At 33.8% G+C, this 21,349-nt stretch overlaps 1 protein-coding gene across 14 annotated transcripts in view; it reads right to left on the reverse strand.

Annotated features, from left to right (window-relative positions):
- Nucleotides 1-568: 568 nt before the first annotated feature.
- Nucleotides 569-21,349, reverse strand: part of Cdh18 (cadherin 18) — a 924,665-nt gene continuing 903,884 nt past the window's right edge. For 9 of the 14 annotated variants that reach the window (XM_087189255.1, XM_087189253.1, XM_087189252.1 and 6 more), the window contains 2 exons: nucleotides 8,043-8,294; nucleotides 569-1,347 (listed from right to left, as the gene is read on the reverse strand). In XM_087189255.1, the coding sequence (XP_087045381.1) occupies nucleotides 857-1,347; nucleotides 8,043-8,294 (743 nt within the window). In that variant the 3' untranslated portion in view covers nucleotides 569-856. The remainder of the gene's footprint in view (nucleotides 1,348-8,042; nucleotides 8,295-21,349) is intronic. The other 5 variants (XM_087189262.1, XM_087189261.1, XM_087189260.1 and 2 more) reach the window with 2 other exon arrangements.

Consider the following 21,349-nt stretch of genomic DNA (forward strand, 5'->3'; position numbering starts at 1 on the left):
GAAGAACTTGATGTTCCATAACATGACACACAGGATAAGATTTTAGCTGGTTTTTTTTTTTTTTTAAACTTAAAGTCTTCCTGGCTTTACAGGAGTTTATTTTAAACCATTCATTGTTTCTATTTAGAAAAGGGGGTCTCCTGTTAAAATGAAAGAGGACAGAAGGGACAGAGACAATTGGTGCACAGGTGTGCACCAAAATTGCATACATTAGAGTGCAGGCAGCAAATCCCTTGCTCCCTCCATCTGGTATGAAGAGAAGACTTGGGGAGGACACAGGGAAATGGTACAGAACAGTCCATGACAGAGCGGCCTGATACACTGGGAATGCCTCATGTGATTGACAAACAAGACAAGACTTACGAGGGTTGTCACAATAACAGAGTGTGGTCTTAAGGGTCTACCCAGAAAAGTGGAAAAAACTCATGATTGCTTCACAAGTTTCCTTTTCAGTGTACCACCCCTATAAGTTGTAGTTCTCTTGAGTTTGAGCTCCCTTGTCAAGTTTTTTCTTTTCTTTTGTTTTTATTTGCTTTGGGGAAAAAAATCACAAGTATTGAAACAAATATTCATTGTTTGGCTTATTTCAGGTATTCTTAATTAAACGTACGACAGACTTTATTGATCAATTGAAAATATACACAAGGAATAATAGCTTTTTCTCTGTTTTTTAATATTTGACTTTCTTCCAATTATATAACCCAGTTTTGCTTATAAAAAGGGCACTTGTTTCTACAGGAGCTGTGCACAGTTTGTCCAGTTTCAGGAACAGTTTGCAAGCATCTTCCTTGTCATTGCTGAGGTTCATCTTCACTTGCTCAGGAAGTAAAATCTACACGATTCCAAGGATCAGCCACTAAGTTGTTCTTTCAGATTCTATTTCTCCATAGAGTTCAGCTAACTTTTTAAACTCGGGACCCCAGTCTCCAAGATAGTGATAATCCTGATCTGATTGTGTGGTTGCTGAATCCAGTGAGCTGATAGACCCAGCTTCTGACCTCTGACCCTCATAGGCGTAAGTCTGAAGAGAGTCATATGGGGGGACACTGGGGTCTAGGTCTGCTTCTGCCAGTCTTTGCTTAATAAACTCCTGGACATCTATACTTTCTAGGGCAGATAGTGTCTGGTGTCTTGGAGTGAGCTTCACTTCCGGTCGAATATCTCTCCTGTACTTGAGCTCCTCAGCAGCGGAAGGGTTTCTCAAGGCTGTGATATCAAAGGCCTCAGTGTCTTCCTCCCCACCTCCTTCATCGTCGTAGGTGACCACATTCTCTCGCACATCTTCTTCTGAGATGATCAGTGGCTCTTTTTTACTGCGCCTCAGGGTGATAAAAAGTACTACAATTGCTGAAGGAAAATAGAAAGAGAATGAAGAATTAGGGGAAAGAAAGACATTTGGGGGAAATTCGACATCAGCAATTTCCAGTCCCTGTCACCAACTGCCCTGAAGCAAAGCCCTTACTTTTGCGCACTCTGAATAACAACACAAGATATTTCAAGGTCTACAAAAAGATAAAAAATGAGTGCCCCAATGAAGCAATATGCATTGCTGATCTGCGGGAAATCATAATATTCTCATTAAGAGGCTCAGGAATTCAAGTTTCTCGACTCACATTGCAGAGTAATTGTTCAGTATTTTAAGTGAAGAAAGTAGGTGACAGAAAAGAAGTATGAAATTTTGAATGCAAAAATAAAAATGCATTGGTCTATCTATATATGCTTAATCATTTTAGGTAGATATACTAAAGGCAGGATATATTGTTTCTGCAAAATTGGAAGAAGGAGCTTCTACCTTCAATTTTTTATATATTGTAGACAATCAAAGAAGGGATATTGCATGTGGTTGATCTCATTTGTGCATTATCAACTTTATATAATTATGTATTCATAGTTACGTGTGTCTTTCAAGCTAAAAATGTTACCTTTTTTGTACACAGAAACTGCTCTGAGAATCATTTTCATAGAACTTTCTTATTTCATCTTAATGACAGAGCTATAGTTTTACTCAATTATTCTATTTGGAAACTGAGACTAAGGAGAGGTTATAAATATAATTATGATCTAAGGAACGGTTCACACAGATAGCTCCTGGAAGAGCTGGAGCCATAATGTAGGGCTTCTCACAACAAAGTCAATGATATTTCTGGTACAATTTTTCACTTCACTGTGTGTGTGTGTGTGTGTGTGTGAGTGTGTGCCTGTGTGTGCGTGTGTGTGTGTGTGTGTGTGTAATGAGCAACTGAGTGACCAGTTGGACTGTGGCTCACTGGTGGTTCTGTCAGTACTGTGGATTAGACAATAGCACCAATAATGTTAATATCTCTAGATCAGGTGACAAAAATAAAGTTCACCAACTTTCCTTCAGCAACTTCTCTTTATTTTAAATCTATTTGGTATACTAAATTGTTACTAAATAGAAATAATTACCTCACATCAGCTTTGTTATAGACTGCAACTAGGCCCAATAGTGTACTACAACTTTGTAGATGGTTTTCTTCATGCACAACTAATATTGTAAACTTTATAGTAGTAGTTATGAGGTTTGTTAATATCTTCAACTTTTGTACATTATAACACAGTACTTAGGGAACTACATTAAGCTGATATCTTATATTATTAAGTTTATCACAAAAAGAGAAAAGCAGGACACCCAATTATATGTAAATGAGATAAACACAAATGTACATTTTATACACAAATACTTATATGTGTATGTATGTAAAATATAATATGGTGCCCATGAATACTTGGGATTCTTACCTACAAACAAAAATATTTCATAAAGCATATTTATTTATTTATTTATTTATTTTCTTTTTATTTTTTATTTATTTATTTTTTTTGGTACCAGGGATCAAACTCGGGTCCTTGCACTTGCACAGCAGGCAGTGAAACCACTGAGCTAAATCCCCGGCCCAATAAAGCATATTTATGTAACAAATATTATATCACTGCACTTGACATATTTATCCTATGATACATTCATATATCTGCACACATTTTTATCTGAAATTCACATTTAACTTACATTATATCTACCAAAAATTCTTGTAAGCAATCTTTAGGAAATAGTTGTTTTGTTTTCTGAGGGGAAAAGATTTACCGAATGCAATAAATATGTCTTTTAAACCTCTTTGTAATGTTTAGAATAAATGTACCTCTCAGTTTTCTAATTCAAAGCTTCTGAACTACACCTTGAAGTAACTTATTCATTCTATTCAAAGGCTTAGAAGTTATCATAAACTGCATATCTGTTTGTCTTTATGATTAATTGAGGAAGCTATTCTACATTTAACCAGCTATTTATACAAACTACATAATTTATTACATTAAAATTTCTTGCCTTTATTAATATATCAAGATATTTTCCTTTATTCTTTGAAATGGTTTGTTGTTGATGTCAAGGAAATTTATGTGCATGCATAATAGGAAAAATGTAATTAATACCATTTCAGAAGTATGGAGGCAATCTGCATCCTTCACTAACATTAGTGCAATGTTTCAATCATTTTGTGTAATATATCTACTTAATGCATTATGGGGGATAGTGATATTTTTCATTACAGTTGCTTATATTAGTTTATTCTCCAAAAGTTAGGAAAACATTCCTGATATGTTTTGATCAAAATGTCAATATTATTAGTTTGAACTTTAAATCCTTAAATCTATTTTCCAATTATAGACATTTATCAGTAACTATATATTTCTAGGTTAGTTACATACCTGCTTCTTAGAAGGGTCAACATATAAATAATAATGTAATCTGTTATACCCTTAGTAAAAGAGAATGTAGGTTATAATTATATCAGAACATCAAAGCATGCAGAACATATAAATTCAGTAAAGGCAAATTCAAATCAGTTCTGAGAAAAACGCTGGAATATGGATGCTATGATGTGTTTCTTGCAAATTGATATTCATTTATGTTTGGTTCTGCATATATTTCTGGAGTATATGGCACAAAGCAGATACTATAGAATAATTCTTACATGAATAAACAGAAGAATAATGTTTGTGAACAATGGAAAAGTAACATTGTGTTAAGTGAATACTCATGAATGTTAATAACCTTACTAAGAAAATTATGCTTAAATATTTTAAAAATTCAGTTCATGGTTACTCATGTTATACTCTTAATTTTACTGGAGGATATTTTTGGACAGTTGAAAACTTAATGTTTCTAAAGAACCCCAAGGACAACATTTAGTATTAGATAATCAATCCACACAAAATGTATATAAATATTGATATATTGAAACATACATAGATAGAAAGAGAGATTCAAAATTTTATTAAAAAACTAGAAGCCAAATGAAATATTCAAATGAATTCCATAGTCTCCCAAACTAAGCATATGACCTGTACCACACACCAAAAATTAAGCATATGATATATGATACCTCTTCTAGTAGGTAATTTGGGGTCATATAATATAAAATAAATTGTCCTTTTTGTTGAAAACTATAAATGATTACTCATATAATTAGAGAATTTTAGTTTTGTATTCTGGGGTGGAACTTAAATAGGCTATAGTATTTTTAAGAGCCTTTTGCTTTAAAACAGATTTTTTTTAGTTTTTAGTGTACTTTTTTTTCTTCCCTTATCTTCAAGTTTGGACATCTTTGGTATTATATTTGTATGTAAGAAATTTAAAATGAATTTGGTGAGATTTATTCATTAATTGGATCCATATGGTAAATAAAATTGGGAAAATAATTTTTGAGGAGTCTCTATACTGATTTCTATAGGCGCCATAAACTAGTTTTCCATATGCAGGAGAATGAATCTAGACTTGCATGTTTTAGCCTGTACTGAAATGAAATAAAAATGAAGCAGACTATTTTAGCTATTAAAATGGAAACCTTTAATCTGCTGGTAAATAAAATAGCTAAAATTTAGAATACAGAGACATTGTCAAGGATTTTATCTACTTGTATCATTTAAAATTAAGATTTTTTTTGGCTTTCAAACAACATTTTCAAATAAGCAAAATGTACAAAGAATATATCCAGATTATAAAGTGTTAAAATATATACTAAACTATAATAAGACAAAATAAGCATAATGAGAATTGACAGATAATTTTAAATTCCTTTTAGCTGAAATTTCATTTTCACATGTTCAGAAAGTGACAGGAGTCACCTGATATCTCAATTAATTATCTAAAGCTAGTACTGGATTTATACAAACACAGTTTATTTTTATAAACCATAAAGCTAATACCTAATATGGTTTTCATTATCATATTAATTCAATAATTTGTTTGAATTTTACATATGAATGTTATTTCAGAATTTCAGATGGTATAAGGTATTTTTCCTATCTTTGGTGTTAGTGATACTTTCAATGAAAATTGTGAGCTTACAAATAAACTTTGAAATTAATTTTATTTTCCAAATGACTATATTTTAAATCTGTTGGGCAGATATTGTCTGAATAATCATATAAACTTTTGCAATACCATATAAATTTTAAATTATATTATAATTATTAGTTCTTAAACACAGGCTCAAGAAATTATTCTATATCGTAAAAGTATAAAATGATCTATAAAAATAAAATTTCAAATTCTAACATTGTTCAGAATTCCTGAGGAATAATATACATAATACAAACATTCTGTCATTTATACCAGAGTCTAAAAAATATTTTCATGGAAGTCAATAAAAATAAAGTACCATTTCCATGAAATAATTATATTCTGTTCCATAATATACCTTGAAACTTTCTTTTACATTAAAATTTTTTCAGTTATTTTTAAAATTTCACCTTATATCCAAAAATAATTGAAGATAATTTATCTTCTTCAAATAGACTGTCTTATAGAACAAGCACCCCAGAAATACTCATATTAAAACCACCAAGCTCTGGGCTGAGGATTTAGCTCAGTTGTTCCACTGCCTGCCTCTCAAGCACGAGGTCGCTGGTACAAAAAAAAAAAAAAAAAAAAATCACTGAGCTCTATTTTCTGTGACTTCACTTAGGAACCCTGGAATATTCTAGAGTATCTGTTGTTGTATAGCTTTGCTTTTTAACTTTGGAGTGTTTTGTGGTCTTTTTTTTAATTTTCAAGGGCAAAATCATAAATATTTGACTGTATAGAGGAAATACAAATATGTTCAATAATTATAGAAATAAATCAAATTTTGGAAACCCAATATTTTCCTTGCTTCCTTGGTCCCATACATTTTGTGTCACAGATGTACTGCAGTGAGACACTTCTTGCTGTGGTACACCAAACCCCCATGTTCCCCACAGCTAAATTTAAGTCATAATTTTGGAGCTCAATTTTTTTAAGCTCTAAGTAGCTTTGACACTGTTTACTGTTTCTGCATAGCATATTGTCCTCTTTGAAACAATTATTCCCTTGATCTTTATGATATTATGTTTCTCTAATTTTCTGTCTTCTTCACTTCCTCACTATCCTCTGCTACCTTATCTTTCTTGACCTACTGATTACACTACATAGCTCAGACCTAGTCTTTGGTCTCTGAATATTTGTCTGTTGTGTGACTTAAAAAAAAATGCATCTTCAGTGTCTGTAGCTCAGATGAAATTAGGGTTCTCATTCAGAAGAGACAAAGAGACTTGTCTTGCTACCTCACCTAGATATCTAAGTTTTTCAAAGGTTACAATTGATTTCATGTAAAGTGTCTTGACATTACTCAGTTTCCTTTAGATTCTCTGAAAATATCCTAATGCAAATTATATTCTCTGAGCGGGACAAACTGTCTTCCTCTTAACTGTTTTGTCTATGGGGTCTCATGACAGCAGGAGACTTAGTCTCCAATTAATCCATTGCGATCTTTTGTAAATTGCAAATTATATCCTAAAATTGTCTTATTTTAAATCTTTCTTTACCCATCTGGATTACAGTCAACCTTTGGCCTGCCTAACAAATTCCAAATGGTCTCATTCCTGCTCCTTTTCAGTCTTCTTCCATCTTACTGTTCCCTCCATCTATGCAAGTAATTTGTCATCCGTACCAGGAACAAACTAGGGAGCACTCCTCACAAGAACTTAGGGCAAAACATACACTTCCATTGTCATTTATGGGAAGAACCCAAAAAGGAAAAGAAGTTAAGTCTGCTAAGGGAAAGGAAGAGTGTGGGAACAGAAAAATGAACTTGTAACTACTCTACACTTTGAACCAGAAATGACTGATATCTTTATTATAAAATCTGAGTTTGTCATTTTTTTTACTGTATTTTACTATAAATGGAAATGCAAAGGGTTTATTGTAATATGAGATTTAAAAAATTAGGATAATATTTAGAATATTAACACAGGTAATGTAAAATTAGACACTTTTTAATAAAATAATGTAAATTTCAAATTTTAAAAATTCTACTGGTTTGAATTTAATTTAATAAAATGTTGATATATTTGAATGAAGTAAGCTGGAATCAGTGTTTTTAAAAAAGAAAACAATAGGGACTAACTAATATTTTGGACCAATGGAAGTTTCTTATTTACCATATAGGTTTATGGTATCAATATGATATTTTATATATTAGTTCATTGTGAAATATTATCTATTGTCAAATTAATTAACATATTCATCATCTAAGTTATCCCCATTTTTTGTGTATGTAAATCTACCTAAATCTACTCTCTTGGCAGTTTCCAGTATACAATTCAATATTGTTATTAATTAGAGTCCTCTTGCCATACATTAGATTTCTATTTTTATTTTTCCTATGTGAATAACATCCAAATGCTTTGAGTCTTAATGAGATTCATTTAGAATTATGTTCTTGGAAATAAATTGTCAAAACTTTTCCTAGGTAGGATTCAGAGTATTTTATGATTTCTTTCCTAAACTATTCAGTTTTCATTCTTTCTCTGATATTCCAAAGCTTTCATCATGTTGGAATCAAATTAATTGTAGATTACAGAGTACTGTGAAAGTTAATTAAAAGCAAATGTGTTCAGTGATGTATTCTTTCCCACATTAATGCATTCCTGGTACTTATACAGTGTAAAAATGGCCTACTCCTACTCAGACTCACATCACATAACCCAGGTGCAGAATGACTTACCCAGGAGGATGACAACACAGAGCAGAATAGCGATTAGGGCCCCAGTGCTCAGACCGGCGGAGGACAGAAAGGCTTCTGCGTGGCAGGTCCGCACGCGCCCATCTCTCTCGCATGCACAAACCCTGATGGTGAGGGTGCTGCTGCTGCTGAGAGAGGGGATTCCACCATCAGAGATCATAATGGGCAGATAATACACATCCTGAATAGTTCGACTAAATCTCCTCCGCCTTGTCAGAATGCTGGCTGTGTTATCTATGACAGACATAAGCAAAACAAAATATACTTAGTAATGCTGCCATTAAAGATTCACATTTCCTTTAATGGATAAAATGTGTATGTGCGACTTTTTTTAACCTTGGGAAACACAAGAGAACATGAAGGGGCAATTATTAGGGAGTTGGTATTGCTAATATTTATTCTCAAATTGAGTGCCCTAGTTTGAAAACTTGACACAGCCAAACTACAGGGGAAGGAAAAGAGTACAAAGACAGAGGAGGGAGGAGGTAATAAGCATTTTGGACATGGATGCAGCAGCTAAAAGATGTAAGAAATACAAATGACCTGAAACCCAGGGTATCCTAAACTTCATGGTGAGCTGGGGGGACTGTCCCAAACATTCTGACAGCAAGTGATAGGAACAAAGTATTTTTACCAAATTATGGAGATGATAACACATAAAAAATCTGTAAAAACTACTGGTAGAGATGATATTTCTATGGAAACACCACATTGATACTTTTAAAAATTTAACTATGATTTGAAGCTCTCTCACTAGGATGAGCATACCATGGGGAAGTTAATGATGGATACAATAGTTAATTCTGTATTATATACTTTTTAAATGCTATGTATTATAATAAACTCACAGAAACTAGTAAAGAAAAATGTGCTAAATTCTTTGCTTTTTTTTTTTTTTTTGGTACTGGGGATTGAACTCAGGACCTTGCATTTGCAAGGCAGGAGGTGGAACCACTGAGCTAAATCTCCAGCCCCAATTCTTTGCTTTTTATAGCAAAGCAATATATATATATATATATATATATATATATATATATATATATATGTGTGTGTGTATATATATATGTATGTATATATATATTATAAATAATAATTTCAATTGCCTAGAATTCTAGAGTATAAATAGCCCAAATCACACAATCAAAAGTGACACATTGTAGGACCCTGATCAAAATTACAATGTCAATTACCTCTTCACCATTTCACCAGCAATTGAAATTATTCTCCTCAAGTGAACACAGCCTACAATATTTTATCAGTTTTATTCCTCAGCCAGAATGTACATTAGTGAAATGACACCCGTGGTGTACATTTGCATGTGCTGTTCAGATCTTCTTCTTCAAGGAAATAATTGTTACCCTAGCTGGAGCCTGGTGCACAAAGCAAGGCTGCAGTCTTCTGGAGCATCATATAATCAAGATCTGCTGCCAAGTTGTGAAGTTCAGGCCATTTTCCTACCACTGCTGACAGTAAGAAAGGACAAGTTTAGCCCCAGAGTTTTCCCATGAGAAGAGCCTTTAATTGGCATTAGAAATGCCTGGCAGCTCAATTTCTCGCTCCACCCAAGCCTTCTTCATTCTGCAGATGTTGAGCTGAAGGACAAGCTCCACTCACAGGCTGCACTCCAGTTCAATGTTACTGCTGCAGAGAACTCAGTGTCGTTTAACTACTTTGCACTAAGAATAAGTGGACCATTTATGATGCTTAATCTCAATTCTGTCAAATTGCTTGGTTTGGGAACCACCAAAGGATCATAGGAGCTCATTTCTGGCCATGTCTGAATGTGTCTGAGTTGTGGCCTCCAGTACACCCGATCCTCTCTGGCTTTCCTCCCTGCTCTGCTTCATAGCCTCCATGAACTACACAGCTCTGTACCACCATGCTCATCCACCATGATGTTTTTCTCTTGAAACCAGTAGACCATGGGCTGAAATTGTGAGGCTAATTATACCCATCCTCCTTTAATTCATTGGGTATTAGTCACCCATTAATATACCATTGGATAATAAAAGTGGGGTTCTTATCTTCATATCAAATAGTTCTATAACATAAATTAGAATTGTTTTATATAGGTACATTTATGATAATCAGGATCCAGTACATAAATTTTTTTTCTAGATTGCACGTTACTAAATTAATGTCACAGAAAGATAATTTTTCAAAGCTTCAGTGAAATATAGAGAATAAAATTAAAAATTATACACATATAAATATAATTGTATATGTTGCATTGTTGAAGGCATGCTATACAGAAAATATAAATAATCTACTTAATAATTGAAACAACATTGTCTTTCCTGGCAAAAGAAGCATTTAAAAATATATATATATTAATTTTCTATTCTACAGTAGGTCACAGAATAGGAAAAAGCAGTAAGGAATTGCATTATGCAAATGGCATAGTAATACAGCAGTCATGACATACTCTACCAAAATATTTGACCTTTAAGGAAGCAGATATATCAAGTTATAGTATATGACATCATGATTAATATAAACTTGTTTCTATTTACCAATTCCTTAATCTAAGGAAAAGGTAGAAACTAAATATTTATGGGCACAAACATGTTTGTGTATTCATAACTGATCCACTAGGGAAAAGATTTAAGACACTGGCCCCAGAACTCAGAAAATACGAATGTAGATATATAAATAAATATGATAATATGCTGTGGTAGATTAGGAGTCTCTTTAATGGTTCCAGCCTATTGTACATTATTTATATAATTATGAGAAATTTCATATGAAATATTATCAGTAATTAAGAAAGTTGCAGTATATTTGGCTAGCACGGAAAACTTTATGACATGGAGACATAAAAATGTTTTTTCAACTTTCCAGCTGAAGGTTTGACTTTTTAAAAGAAAAGAGGATTTATGAAGCATTGAGCTTCCCACCTAGAAAGGTCTAACACAGCAAAATAATGAGCTCTTGACGAGGGATATTCTGTACTTCACTGGAACTGCAAAAAATGTGCTTGGCAGAAGGCTCACTGAACTCAAAAAAGAAAACTTTTAGTCTTGAGGAAGAAAATGTCAGTGAAACTGAAAAAATTGTACACATATATACACATGTATATGCATGTGTGTAGATATACAACATGTTTGTATATACAAATATGCGTCAACAAAATTTGCCTTTCAGAAAGAACAAAATTAGGCAACAAGAGCAAGAAGAAAAATCTCTAAACATTATATACACCTAGAAACAAAATTGTAGAAAGTTTTAAATAACGTTCAAACAAATACAATTTAATATGAACTGAATAAAGGGAAACAGAAAAATTGAATGTCTGTGATGAGAAAATGCTTTTTCATCATCAATTAACAGACCATCTCTAATAATATGCTCCCAAGCTTGGTTCCTAACTTTAACCCTCAACAGCTTGGATACAGACAGAAGCTGGTAGGGAAATTTTTTTCTTTTTCTTTTGGTACCAGGGATTGAACTTGGGTCCTTGCGCTTGCAGGGCAGGCGGTGGAACCACTGAGCTAAATCTCCGGCACTTGTAGGTAATTTTGATATGAAGCTGATATAGCTAATGTATTAGATTTGTTTTCAAATTGTTAATTGGAACAGCTCAAGAAAGGACATAATGTAATAAGTCAAAGCAAAGAAAAATTTTAGTTGGTGAACTGTGGAAAATTTCATGTGGGAGAGATCTAGAGATATAGGGCTGCCCAAAAAACAAAAATTGTCTTAGAAGTAGTCAGTCAATGCGCATAGTTTTAATGAATCTCTTTATTGAGGAGAATATTGAAGTAGCGCATATATTTTTGGGTCTACTAATTTAAAAGTGATATTTTAACCTATTACTAAAGGTTTAGAGAACATGTATGGTAGAAATCTTACCATGCAAAAGTAAAACAGAAAATTATGACATTGAAAGAAACCTTGGGGCAATAGTCTGACTATGTGTCAGATAAGGATAAATGACTAAAGAGTCTCTACAATATTCTAGAAAATTTTCTGAAACATTGAAAATTTAATTTGTCTGTGAATACAATCAATAGTGTATAGCCTTAGTATTTCCAGAAATTATAATATCAATTTAATTTAATTCATAAGTAGCTTTGCACTTGTTTTAATCTTTAAAAATAGAAGATAGTTCATTCTTCAATTCATTATAAAACTCCGTTTCTTGTTCAAATATGTATACATATAGAAAAAGTAAGGTGATCATCACGCAAATATACACTATTTGATTCATGTAGGTACTTTAAAATATCCTTTGGATGACCTTGAAATAATTTCTAAAATGTAACCCTTTGAGAATCAATAAAAATAATGAACTCATTTTCATTTTTGCAGCAATATGAATTATAAATATATTTTATAACTAATGATAATTTTGAGGGGAACTTTCATCTTGTATGATAATACATATTGAAGTAGATACCCTTTACAATGTATTTATATAGACAGAAAGCAAAATCTATGATAGTAGAATATAAGTTACAGACTGCTTTTAGAATTCAGATATAATTTTATTAAGCCAACGTTATAGATCCTATTATATTTGGTTCAATATTTTGAAAGACCTTGTTGGGTAGATTATACACTGTGAACTACTTTTACTAAACTGTAGTACAGTTTAAATTACAATAAGACAACTCAGAGCAAAAGAGAATCAATTTTCATCTTCAATACTACTTCACTGAGACTACATGTTCTGGGAAACTGGATTGTTAGGTTCTTACAATTTGCCTTCCATTTCAATGCAATCCTTTTTGGATAATGCAAGTAGAAAAGTTTTTTTTTTTTTTTTTTTTTAAATCTCAAGTAAAGCATAGCAAATAATGAAAACAATATCTCCAAGTTTACCAGACCAGCAGAAATATTTGAGATCTTCCTATGTGAATCTCTAATTAAATTGACCTTTTTTACATTTTATTTGTTTAAAATAAAAAAGGCTGTTGAGCCTCAGCTTCTCCCAAGCAGATGAATAGGCATGGCTTCATATTGAGTTTGATTTTCTCTAGTCCTTGAGCAGCAAGAAGAACGATTCATAATTGAAGTATTATTAGATCCCATGCATGAAATAATGCTGTGGTTTCTGGCAAAGCTCCTTTTACATAAGAGGTACTTGACAAATAATGATTTGAACTACACTCAGCAGGAACTTGTCTTCTGTTACGGTTTCTTATTATGTTGGCCTGTGTTAAGAAATTAAAATAAAAATGAACTAACATAACTTGTAACACTTCAGCACCATGATGATCCCTTTCGGCTCTCTGCAGTAGGCCTTATTCTTTCTCTCCTGTTCCCTAACTTTCCCTTCTGTCAATTTTAGAATGACTCTAATCTCAGTTTCCAGACTAAACAGTGGCTGTTTATCTAAGTTTATAAATACCCTTGTGTCCTCACTTTTCACTGAGTGCCAACCAAAAATATATGATCCAGTGTGTCACTATGTTCTGATTTATACGTGGAATGCCATCCTTTTGACCATTTGACACATTTTTCTTAATAGTTTAAATTCTGTCCAAACAGCAACTTGCTGCCTACAGTTTTTGTCTTCAGATTCTTACATAATGTTGAAGAAAATAGTTGTAACCACTCACTTGGCCCACTTACTATATTGAGAGACCTAGAGTCTGCTCCCAAAGGAGATTAGAAATCAATCTATTATTTATTCTTTATCAGTTGTCATGCCATATTTGTTTCATTTGAGCCTTATTTGCACTCGCAACAACAAAAACATCTCTCATTGCAAAGAAGTCTGCATATTATGAACAATTAAATCCACATTTGAAACTGTTCCATTCTTCCTTGCCATTCATTATACAACAGTGTTATGAACAACTCTATATGCAACACTGTGTATCAGAGACTGAAAAACGCAAATACTTCTGAGGTTAAAATGTGACTCTTTAAGAATATCTGAAAATCTGTCCATGAATTACACATGCATTTTTCAAGTGTTAATTTAGGAGGAGAGGGGGATAATGAAAAAAAAAAGGTGTTCAAAAGTCCAATTCCAAATATAGAATAATACATGGCCATAATATAATATTGCAGAGGTAAATAAGAGCAACAGCATAAAAATACGAATAGAAATCTCAACAGAAACCTTCAACCCATTATTTATCATTTTCCCTTAACAAATTTTTTTTTTATTAGGAAATGAGTGAGTTAATGCAGAAGAAACTACTGTTGGAGTGCTTTGATTTTAAATCACTGAAAATAGTTATAAGTATAAATCATCAGAGAGTTTTAAAAGTGAACAGAAAATTGTAGTTTAACAGTTATTTAAGTTTCCTCTGCCTTGGTGGAAGAGGTCAAGCAGATGAATCCTAGAGCACTGTGCGATTTGTAGCAGGGAAGGAATTAAGGCAAATGTGTGGCACATGTAGTTTGCAAAGAATATAGCAAAACAAGTGAAAGGGTGGAAGTAGCAACATTTTTACCTTGCTTTCTCCTGTATTTTTTTTTTTCTTGGTTAATATCAGTCTGCTTTCTTTTTGTTGTCATCCTGAGCAGGAGTATAAAAGATGAGAAGCAATGTGCTCTGACAGACCCGGAAGTTAAAAATATATGTGTAAGTGCATGTGTGTGTTAATATACAAAATAAAAGAGAACAAAACAACAATAGTAACAGCAAAAATATCAACAGCAATTGAAACAAGGAGGAAGAGAACAAAAGAATATTTTTCTATCTAAATAACAGACCCAGTAAAACACAAAAGAAAATCATCTCCAGTTAAATTTCATGCTTTCATGAAGGACCAAGATGGTTACAGGCTCTTTAACTGTTTTCCAGGGCAGCTTTTGTGGTCCACTTTCAGACAAAGGGCAGTGGAGTCCTGTCAGGTGTGGCTGGATGACTGTTAGTGAAAGAAGACTGTGAGATTTGCCTGGAAGGCAAAAGGGAGCCCAGGCAGAAAAAAACCACCGCCACTGACAGGGATAAGCGACTCAGCAGGGACACAGGCCCTGCCACATCCATTAGAGGATGTTTGAGCTTTGATTTGGAACTCAGGGAAGATTCAGTTCAGGAATGGGAGAAATCACTAACCATTCTCTTGAAACCCTGTGGATAAAAACAGAATTCTAAATGGCTAGACACTGTAGAGAAATTAAGCACATTACAACACCAGCTGTGAGTTCTTGTTTGAAGGACGAAAATAAACTATGGGGATATTGACTGCTGCAAATCTGAGGATGCAAAGGAAATACAAAATAATCACTGTAAAAAGTCCTCATGATTTCAAATATGTATCAAATTGAATACCTGAATTTCACCACAGATGTACTATGAAACTTGAAAGGACTCTGAAGATATCTTTTAACAGAGTGACATAGTCAACTTTGAAAATGTCTTTCGTGACCTTTGTGCAATGTATCCTTAAAGTTACATGTCCTTACAAACAATCCCAAAGAGCCCTCTCTCACCCCAACCAGAACTGTCCTATATTGCCTTTTAAGTATTTTGCTAAAATTATACAGAAACTTAAGCAACAATGTGATATTAATTTTTAGAGTCAGAAATGAATATTATGAAGAAATAATTTAAAAAATAATAAAGGGAAGGGAGAAACTAAACATTCAAAGTCCTTCAGAGAGGTAAAATGGACAGTTCTAGTTTGGGTCAAAATATCTCCCCAAGCCTACATGCTGTAGTCTTTGTTTTCAGCCTGTGGTGTTATTGGGAGGTAATGGAAACCTTGCAGGAGTAGTGATTAGAGGAAGAGAGGTCCTCAAAGTAGTAGTAGCTGTTGGGACTGGTCCCTTTCTTTCATCTTTCTTTGGTTACCTGCTACCCTAAGCAGCTGTGTTTCACCATGTCCACCCTGGGGCATTGTTCGGCTTGACCGTAGGTCAAAAGGATGGGGTCCCAGTGAACACATACTGAAACCTTTGCAGGTCTGAGTTACACAGTCTTTTCCACCATAAGTTGCTTCTAATAGTGCCATGGTAACGGAAAGCTAACAAGGACAGGAAATAGGACTGTCAGTAAATAGGACCAAAATGATAATTTTGTGCATTTTTTATAGTTTAAAAAGATGTGCTGTGTGAATACATTCATTTTTGAAGAATGTTAGTGTCTATACGAGTGGAAAATATAAATCAAATTAATGAATCTAAGGACTGCAAAAGTAGTTGGTATTTTTGACAGCAAATTGTCAAGAAATCATAAGGGTTTTTAAATTTAGACAACAAATTGCAAGTGATTTGCAATCCTGAGAACATAGAGACATAGCAATGTACTTGCAATTAATGGTGATCTCTCTTTTTCTACTAAAATCTGTAGGATTTATACACGTACCTTACAGGTAGAATTAAGCCTAGGAATTAGTCTCACAAATCTCCCCACATTAAATAGATTCTAGTCCCTCAAAAGTCAGCTTGAAAATCATGAAAGAGAAGAGTCTGACCATGATGAACTAATGATTATGTTAAAGTAGGGGATTATGTCACACATATAATACAAATCACATGGACAAAGGAATTGAGGACTGGAACATTGGTTCAAGCCTAAATTCACAAATTTTGTTACATTAGAGGTATGGTGCCTTTGCCATAGATGTTGAATTAAATGGAAATTATACTTGGCACTTTTTGTTGCTAAAAGTAAAATTTTACAACTTAAATGGAAAGTGATAAAATAAAAAACTGCATTTTAATCAATAAACATTTCATACTTTTCTTGCTGTAACAAAAGTTATCTTCTAAGCTTTGATTTTTAATGTTGCATACAATTTTATTACTACCAATATATTGATTTATGATAAAAATAAGGTCAATATTAAACAAAAATAATCTCAATGTATATCTTCATTAGTATATGTTTGCAGTATATAATGTTTACATTCCTTATTTGGAGCTGGTACATGTACGTAACACATTCTAATTCATTTTATCATTCTCTTTCCATCCTCTGTCTCTGTCTCTTGATCCCTTTACATTTAAGAAAGATCTCCCTACTCCCTATTATTTTTTATTTTGCTCTCCATTTATATGTCTATTTCACAGAACATATTGTAAAAACAAATTCTCTACTTAGTTATTCTCCAAATCAAATTCATTAGTTTTAATAAGTTGGATGTAATACATTTCCAGGTAAAATTAAGGATTTTTTTCCTTAGCATAAATTTTTTCCTATCCACCACAATTTGCCACCAAAACAACTAAAGTATGAATTAAAGAATATCTTATTTATGGTGTAGCAAAGAAGGTAGCACAGGACTTGTGAGTGTGTTCTCATTAGTTGATTTAAAAAAAAAAACAAAAACTGTGGCTTTGCTTCGCCACATTTCTCTGGCTAGGTTTCTTGGTTTGGATTTTTATTGGTCCGTGTCTGTGATGAATCGTGATTACATTACTGGTGAAGAACTGGCACATACATGTAGAGAACACATCTTAATTCTTTCACTCCCTTCCTCTCTCCTCCCATCCTCCTCTCTTCAGCTCTCGATCCTTTTCCTTCTTGCAAAGATCTATCTCCTTGTTTCCTATTATCTAGCTTTCATTTTTCTCTTTATATTTTGGGTTTCTCATATAAAAGAAACCATGTGATATTTTAACTTGCAGGTCTGATTGAATTTGCTCAATATTATGGGTAAAATTTTCTAATCCCCACAACTGATGATACATTTCTAACGTGTATGCCCTGCCGCTCCCCGCCACACAGTGTTCAGGAGGGAATCCAGGGTCTTTGGCCCATTAGGCAAGGCCTTTAAGGCTGAGCTGTATTCTCTGCACCTCTTCTGTGCTTTCTTAATCCCTCGCCTACTTGAAAATTAATCTTTGATTAACACTAATGGCGGCTGAACTGCATTCCAACCTTTAAAGTCAAATCATGTCTCATCTTTTTAAACTATAAATTAATTTTTAGTGATTTTTAAAAATTATTCATATTTACTACTTACAACTGCAAGTTACGTTCATGTCCAGCCCTATTTTCCCAATAGACAGAAAGTCCTTTGAAAGCAAGACCGGTGTGCTTTAGTTCCGTTCCTCTGGACAGTTTGATCTCTGCTGATACTCTGCAGAGTGTGCCTATCACTTCCAAGGTTAAGTAGCAAGAGCAAATCCATAGTAAGAGCTGCCTACAGAATTTCCCTTAGAGGACAGATTTTTTAAATTTTCTTGGACAAGAAGATCAGAGAAGAGGGTGCCAAATTACAATGCTCAAATATGTGATCTGGGGCACTACCGGCTAACAGCCAGTGTAAACTGGCACTAGGTGGGGACAGGGTTGTGAGTGTGCTCCAGCAGGAGTCTGAAGTGTTTCATCATTTTTAATTAGATCCGATGAATGAACATGTAGTTATTGAGGGCAAAGTGCATTGCACAGATCCTTCTATGAAGTAGAATAATTTATTTTATTATTATTTCTTATCGGTGATTGATCAATGCACTCAATTCATTGCTTCTGCTGGATGTTCAATCATGTATTGAATCATACATTGACACTTTGTCTTTGCCTCTGATAATATTTATTTTATATTCTTTTCATTTGTCTGCACATAGTTACATATATTTTAGTAAGAGAATTTTATTATATTTGATGCATAATTGCTATATTTTCTGAGGCATTTACTATTTTAAAATATCCTTCTTTAATTGACAAGTTAGTGATAGAAAGGAAGATGTTTCACTTATGTATTTTTTTTTTTTTTTTTCAAATATCACTAAAACCTCCACTGACTTTTTGGTTATCATTTGACATAACAGTATTTTGACTCCTTTCAAAATCTATACAATTTAAATCCATTATCAGGAAAAATTAGTAAAATTATTTAATTACCTGCCAAGTTAGAAGATTTTTCTGAGAAATATGTGTATTCTTTGAATCTTAAGCAAAATTACCCTTCATTCAGAGATGTCTTCAGTTACTTCACTTTTGTTCTATCACTTATTTTAAAATTATCTTCAACATGTTCTGTATGACTTCTAGTATTTTATATGCCGTTTTAAATTCTTTATAATTTTATCTGTTTGCCTAAATAAAATGCTAGTAATTTTTCACCTATTTCATTTTCAAAGAACAACTCTAAGGCACAGTAAAGGCAAGGCCTGGTTTCACCTATTAGTTTCAAAGAGAAGCAACTTGTCTCTCATATAGAACTCTGAAACATTCTACTGTATTTTTAAAATTTTTTCTGATCACTCATTCAATTTTCAGCAATGTCCAATTGAGTTTTATCATTTTACTGGAGTTTTAAAATTTGCAATATTTTGTTGGTATAAGACTTCTTATTCAGTGGTCTGAGGATGTTTTTCTCTTTAATAGGAAAGATACACACATACACACTAACTGCCTACTTGACCTTTCTCATGTCCTGTGATCTTCAGTTGGAGAGGCTGCTGGAGTGCTGATTCTCAGGGCTTCCTCTGATATGGAAAATCATAATGACAGATGTTAACCAGTGCCCTAATAGCTTCATGCAAATCTCAGAGATGCTCTACTTCAGAGGGAACCTCCAAGATGCATTCATTGGTCAGTTTTATTTAGCTGCACATATTATTCCAGTGATGATATTTTAGACAAATGAGTTGGATATTGGATTTCACACTATCATTCCTGTCACCTGACAGCCCTTCTAGATAGCTCCTCAGCTGAGATGAGATTTTTCTGCAGTTTATTCACCTGAACCTGCAGTTACAGTTCACACTCCAGGCACTCAGTACTTTAGAGGAGTGGAGAATTGGAGCAGGCCTGTGAAGTGATAGAAGCAAAAGTGGCCAGAAAAGCAGTGGTGTTTTGGTTGCAATGGTGACTTGGCACACAGTGTCAATACCCGCCCCTTTTATTCTCAGAAATTTTGGAGACCATCTGGTGTTGCTCCAGTATTGGGATGGGTTTTTAAACCAATTTTAATTGAATTTGAAAGAACAAGGGATATCCAAACACCCATCACCTTGATGACAATTGGATTATCATTGAACAATTCCTTCTTCCAAATCCAGTTTATGTATCAAGTGTTTAATGATATTTCTCCCAAATTACCCTGACTTTATAACACCAAGGAAGGTAAACCTTAGTTGAAAGGTAAATTGAGAACTTTTGAACTGTCCATACTCCAGTAGTAAGAAAGATAAAAGGCTAAAAATTATTTTTAAAAATATCTATTAAGTAGCATTAGGGAATTGCTGAAGCAAGGTAAAGGAGTTACAATTCTAAAGAAGGAAAATGTGGTAGGTGAGTAGTTGATTTCAGGAAACCATTATTCTATAGGTATTTGCTTATATTAGGGGCTAACAAGATGCTGGGATTATAAAATGGAGACAAACAAACTAGGAGAGATTTGGGAAGTTACCTTGGCCTGTAATCAAACTGGAAAGTGAGAGGCCTCAAACTTAAAGATGTGGTTGATTTTACCTAAAGGCATTTTTTTTTACACTGTTACATTAACTAGGAAGCTAAGCTGGATGTTTACCATAGAACCCAATCACTAAGGTGAAAATGCCTGGCAGTCAAAGAGGACCTTTTCCTTCCTATCTTGATGATCAGACAATGATTCATGCGAAGAACCAGGGCACATATGCAAGCAGGCTCTCAGAATAAGCCCTGGAATGTCCTGTACTAGGAACAACAGGAACAGATCAGAAATGAGCTCAGGTAAACAAAACTGCAGATCAAAACTGACTTTCAGTTCAGAGTCTGGTTGGATTAAAGCGATAATGCCCCTTCTAAATGCTTATCAGAGGCAATGATAAATACAGCATTTCTACGGAAGTATCTTATGATTTTATCTTCTCCTAGCACCATGGATCTAATGTATCTGTCCACTCAAAAATGCAGGGGTTGGAAACTCAATCACCAATCAATAGTGCTGGGGGCAGCGTGTTAAGAGGGAATGAGTCCATCCCTCATGAATGGATTACAGACAATAAATAGGACTTTGACAGTGGGTTTTTCTCTTCTCTGCTCTCCTGCCCAGTGAGGGTTAGCATTTAGCCCCTCCAGAGGATGCAGAGCTTAAATCTCCATCTTGGAAGCAGAGACTAGGCTCTAACCAGACAGCAAATGATCGTGATTTGTCTGCCTCCAGAACCTTGAGAAATAAATTCTTGTTCTTTATGATTACCTACTCTCAGGCATTCTGTCAAAATAGTTCAAAAAAAAATTAAGGCTTCTCCTTTTTGAGGCTATGACTGACATTCCCCTGTATATGGCTGGACACATCAAGAGACAAAGCCATATGTCCAAGTCCTGTCTCCTCTCACTGCCACCAAAGACATGGGCATCTCTTCAAGGAATCCATGTAACCTGACAATGCTTGTAACATTGTAAGATTAATGTGTTAAACAAAATGGAAGAAAATAAAGAATTGCACCTG

This window comes from Heterocephalus glaber, unplaced genomic scaffold, assembly GCF_053883595.1.
Source record: "Heterocephalus glaber isolate CG9 unplaced genomic scaffold, H.glaber_assembly_v1.0 deba00001538, whole genome shotgun sequence".
NCBI lineage: Eukaryota > Metazoa > Chordata > Mammalia > Rodentia > Bathyergidae > Heterocephalus > Heterocephalus glaber.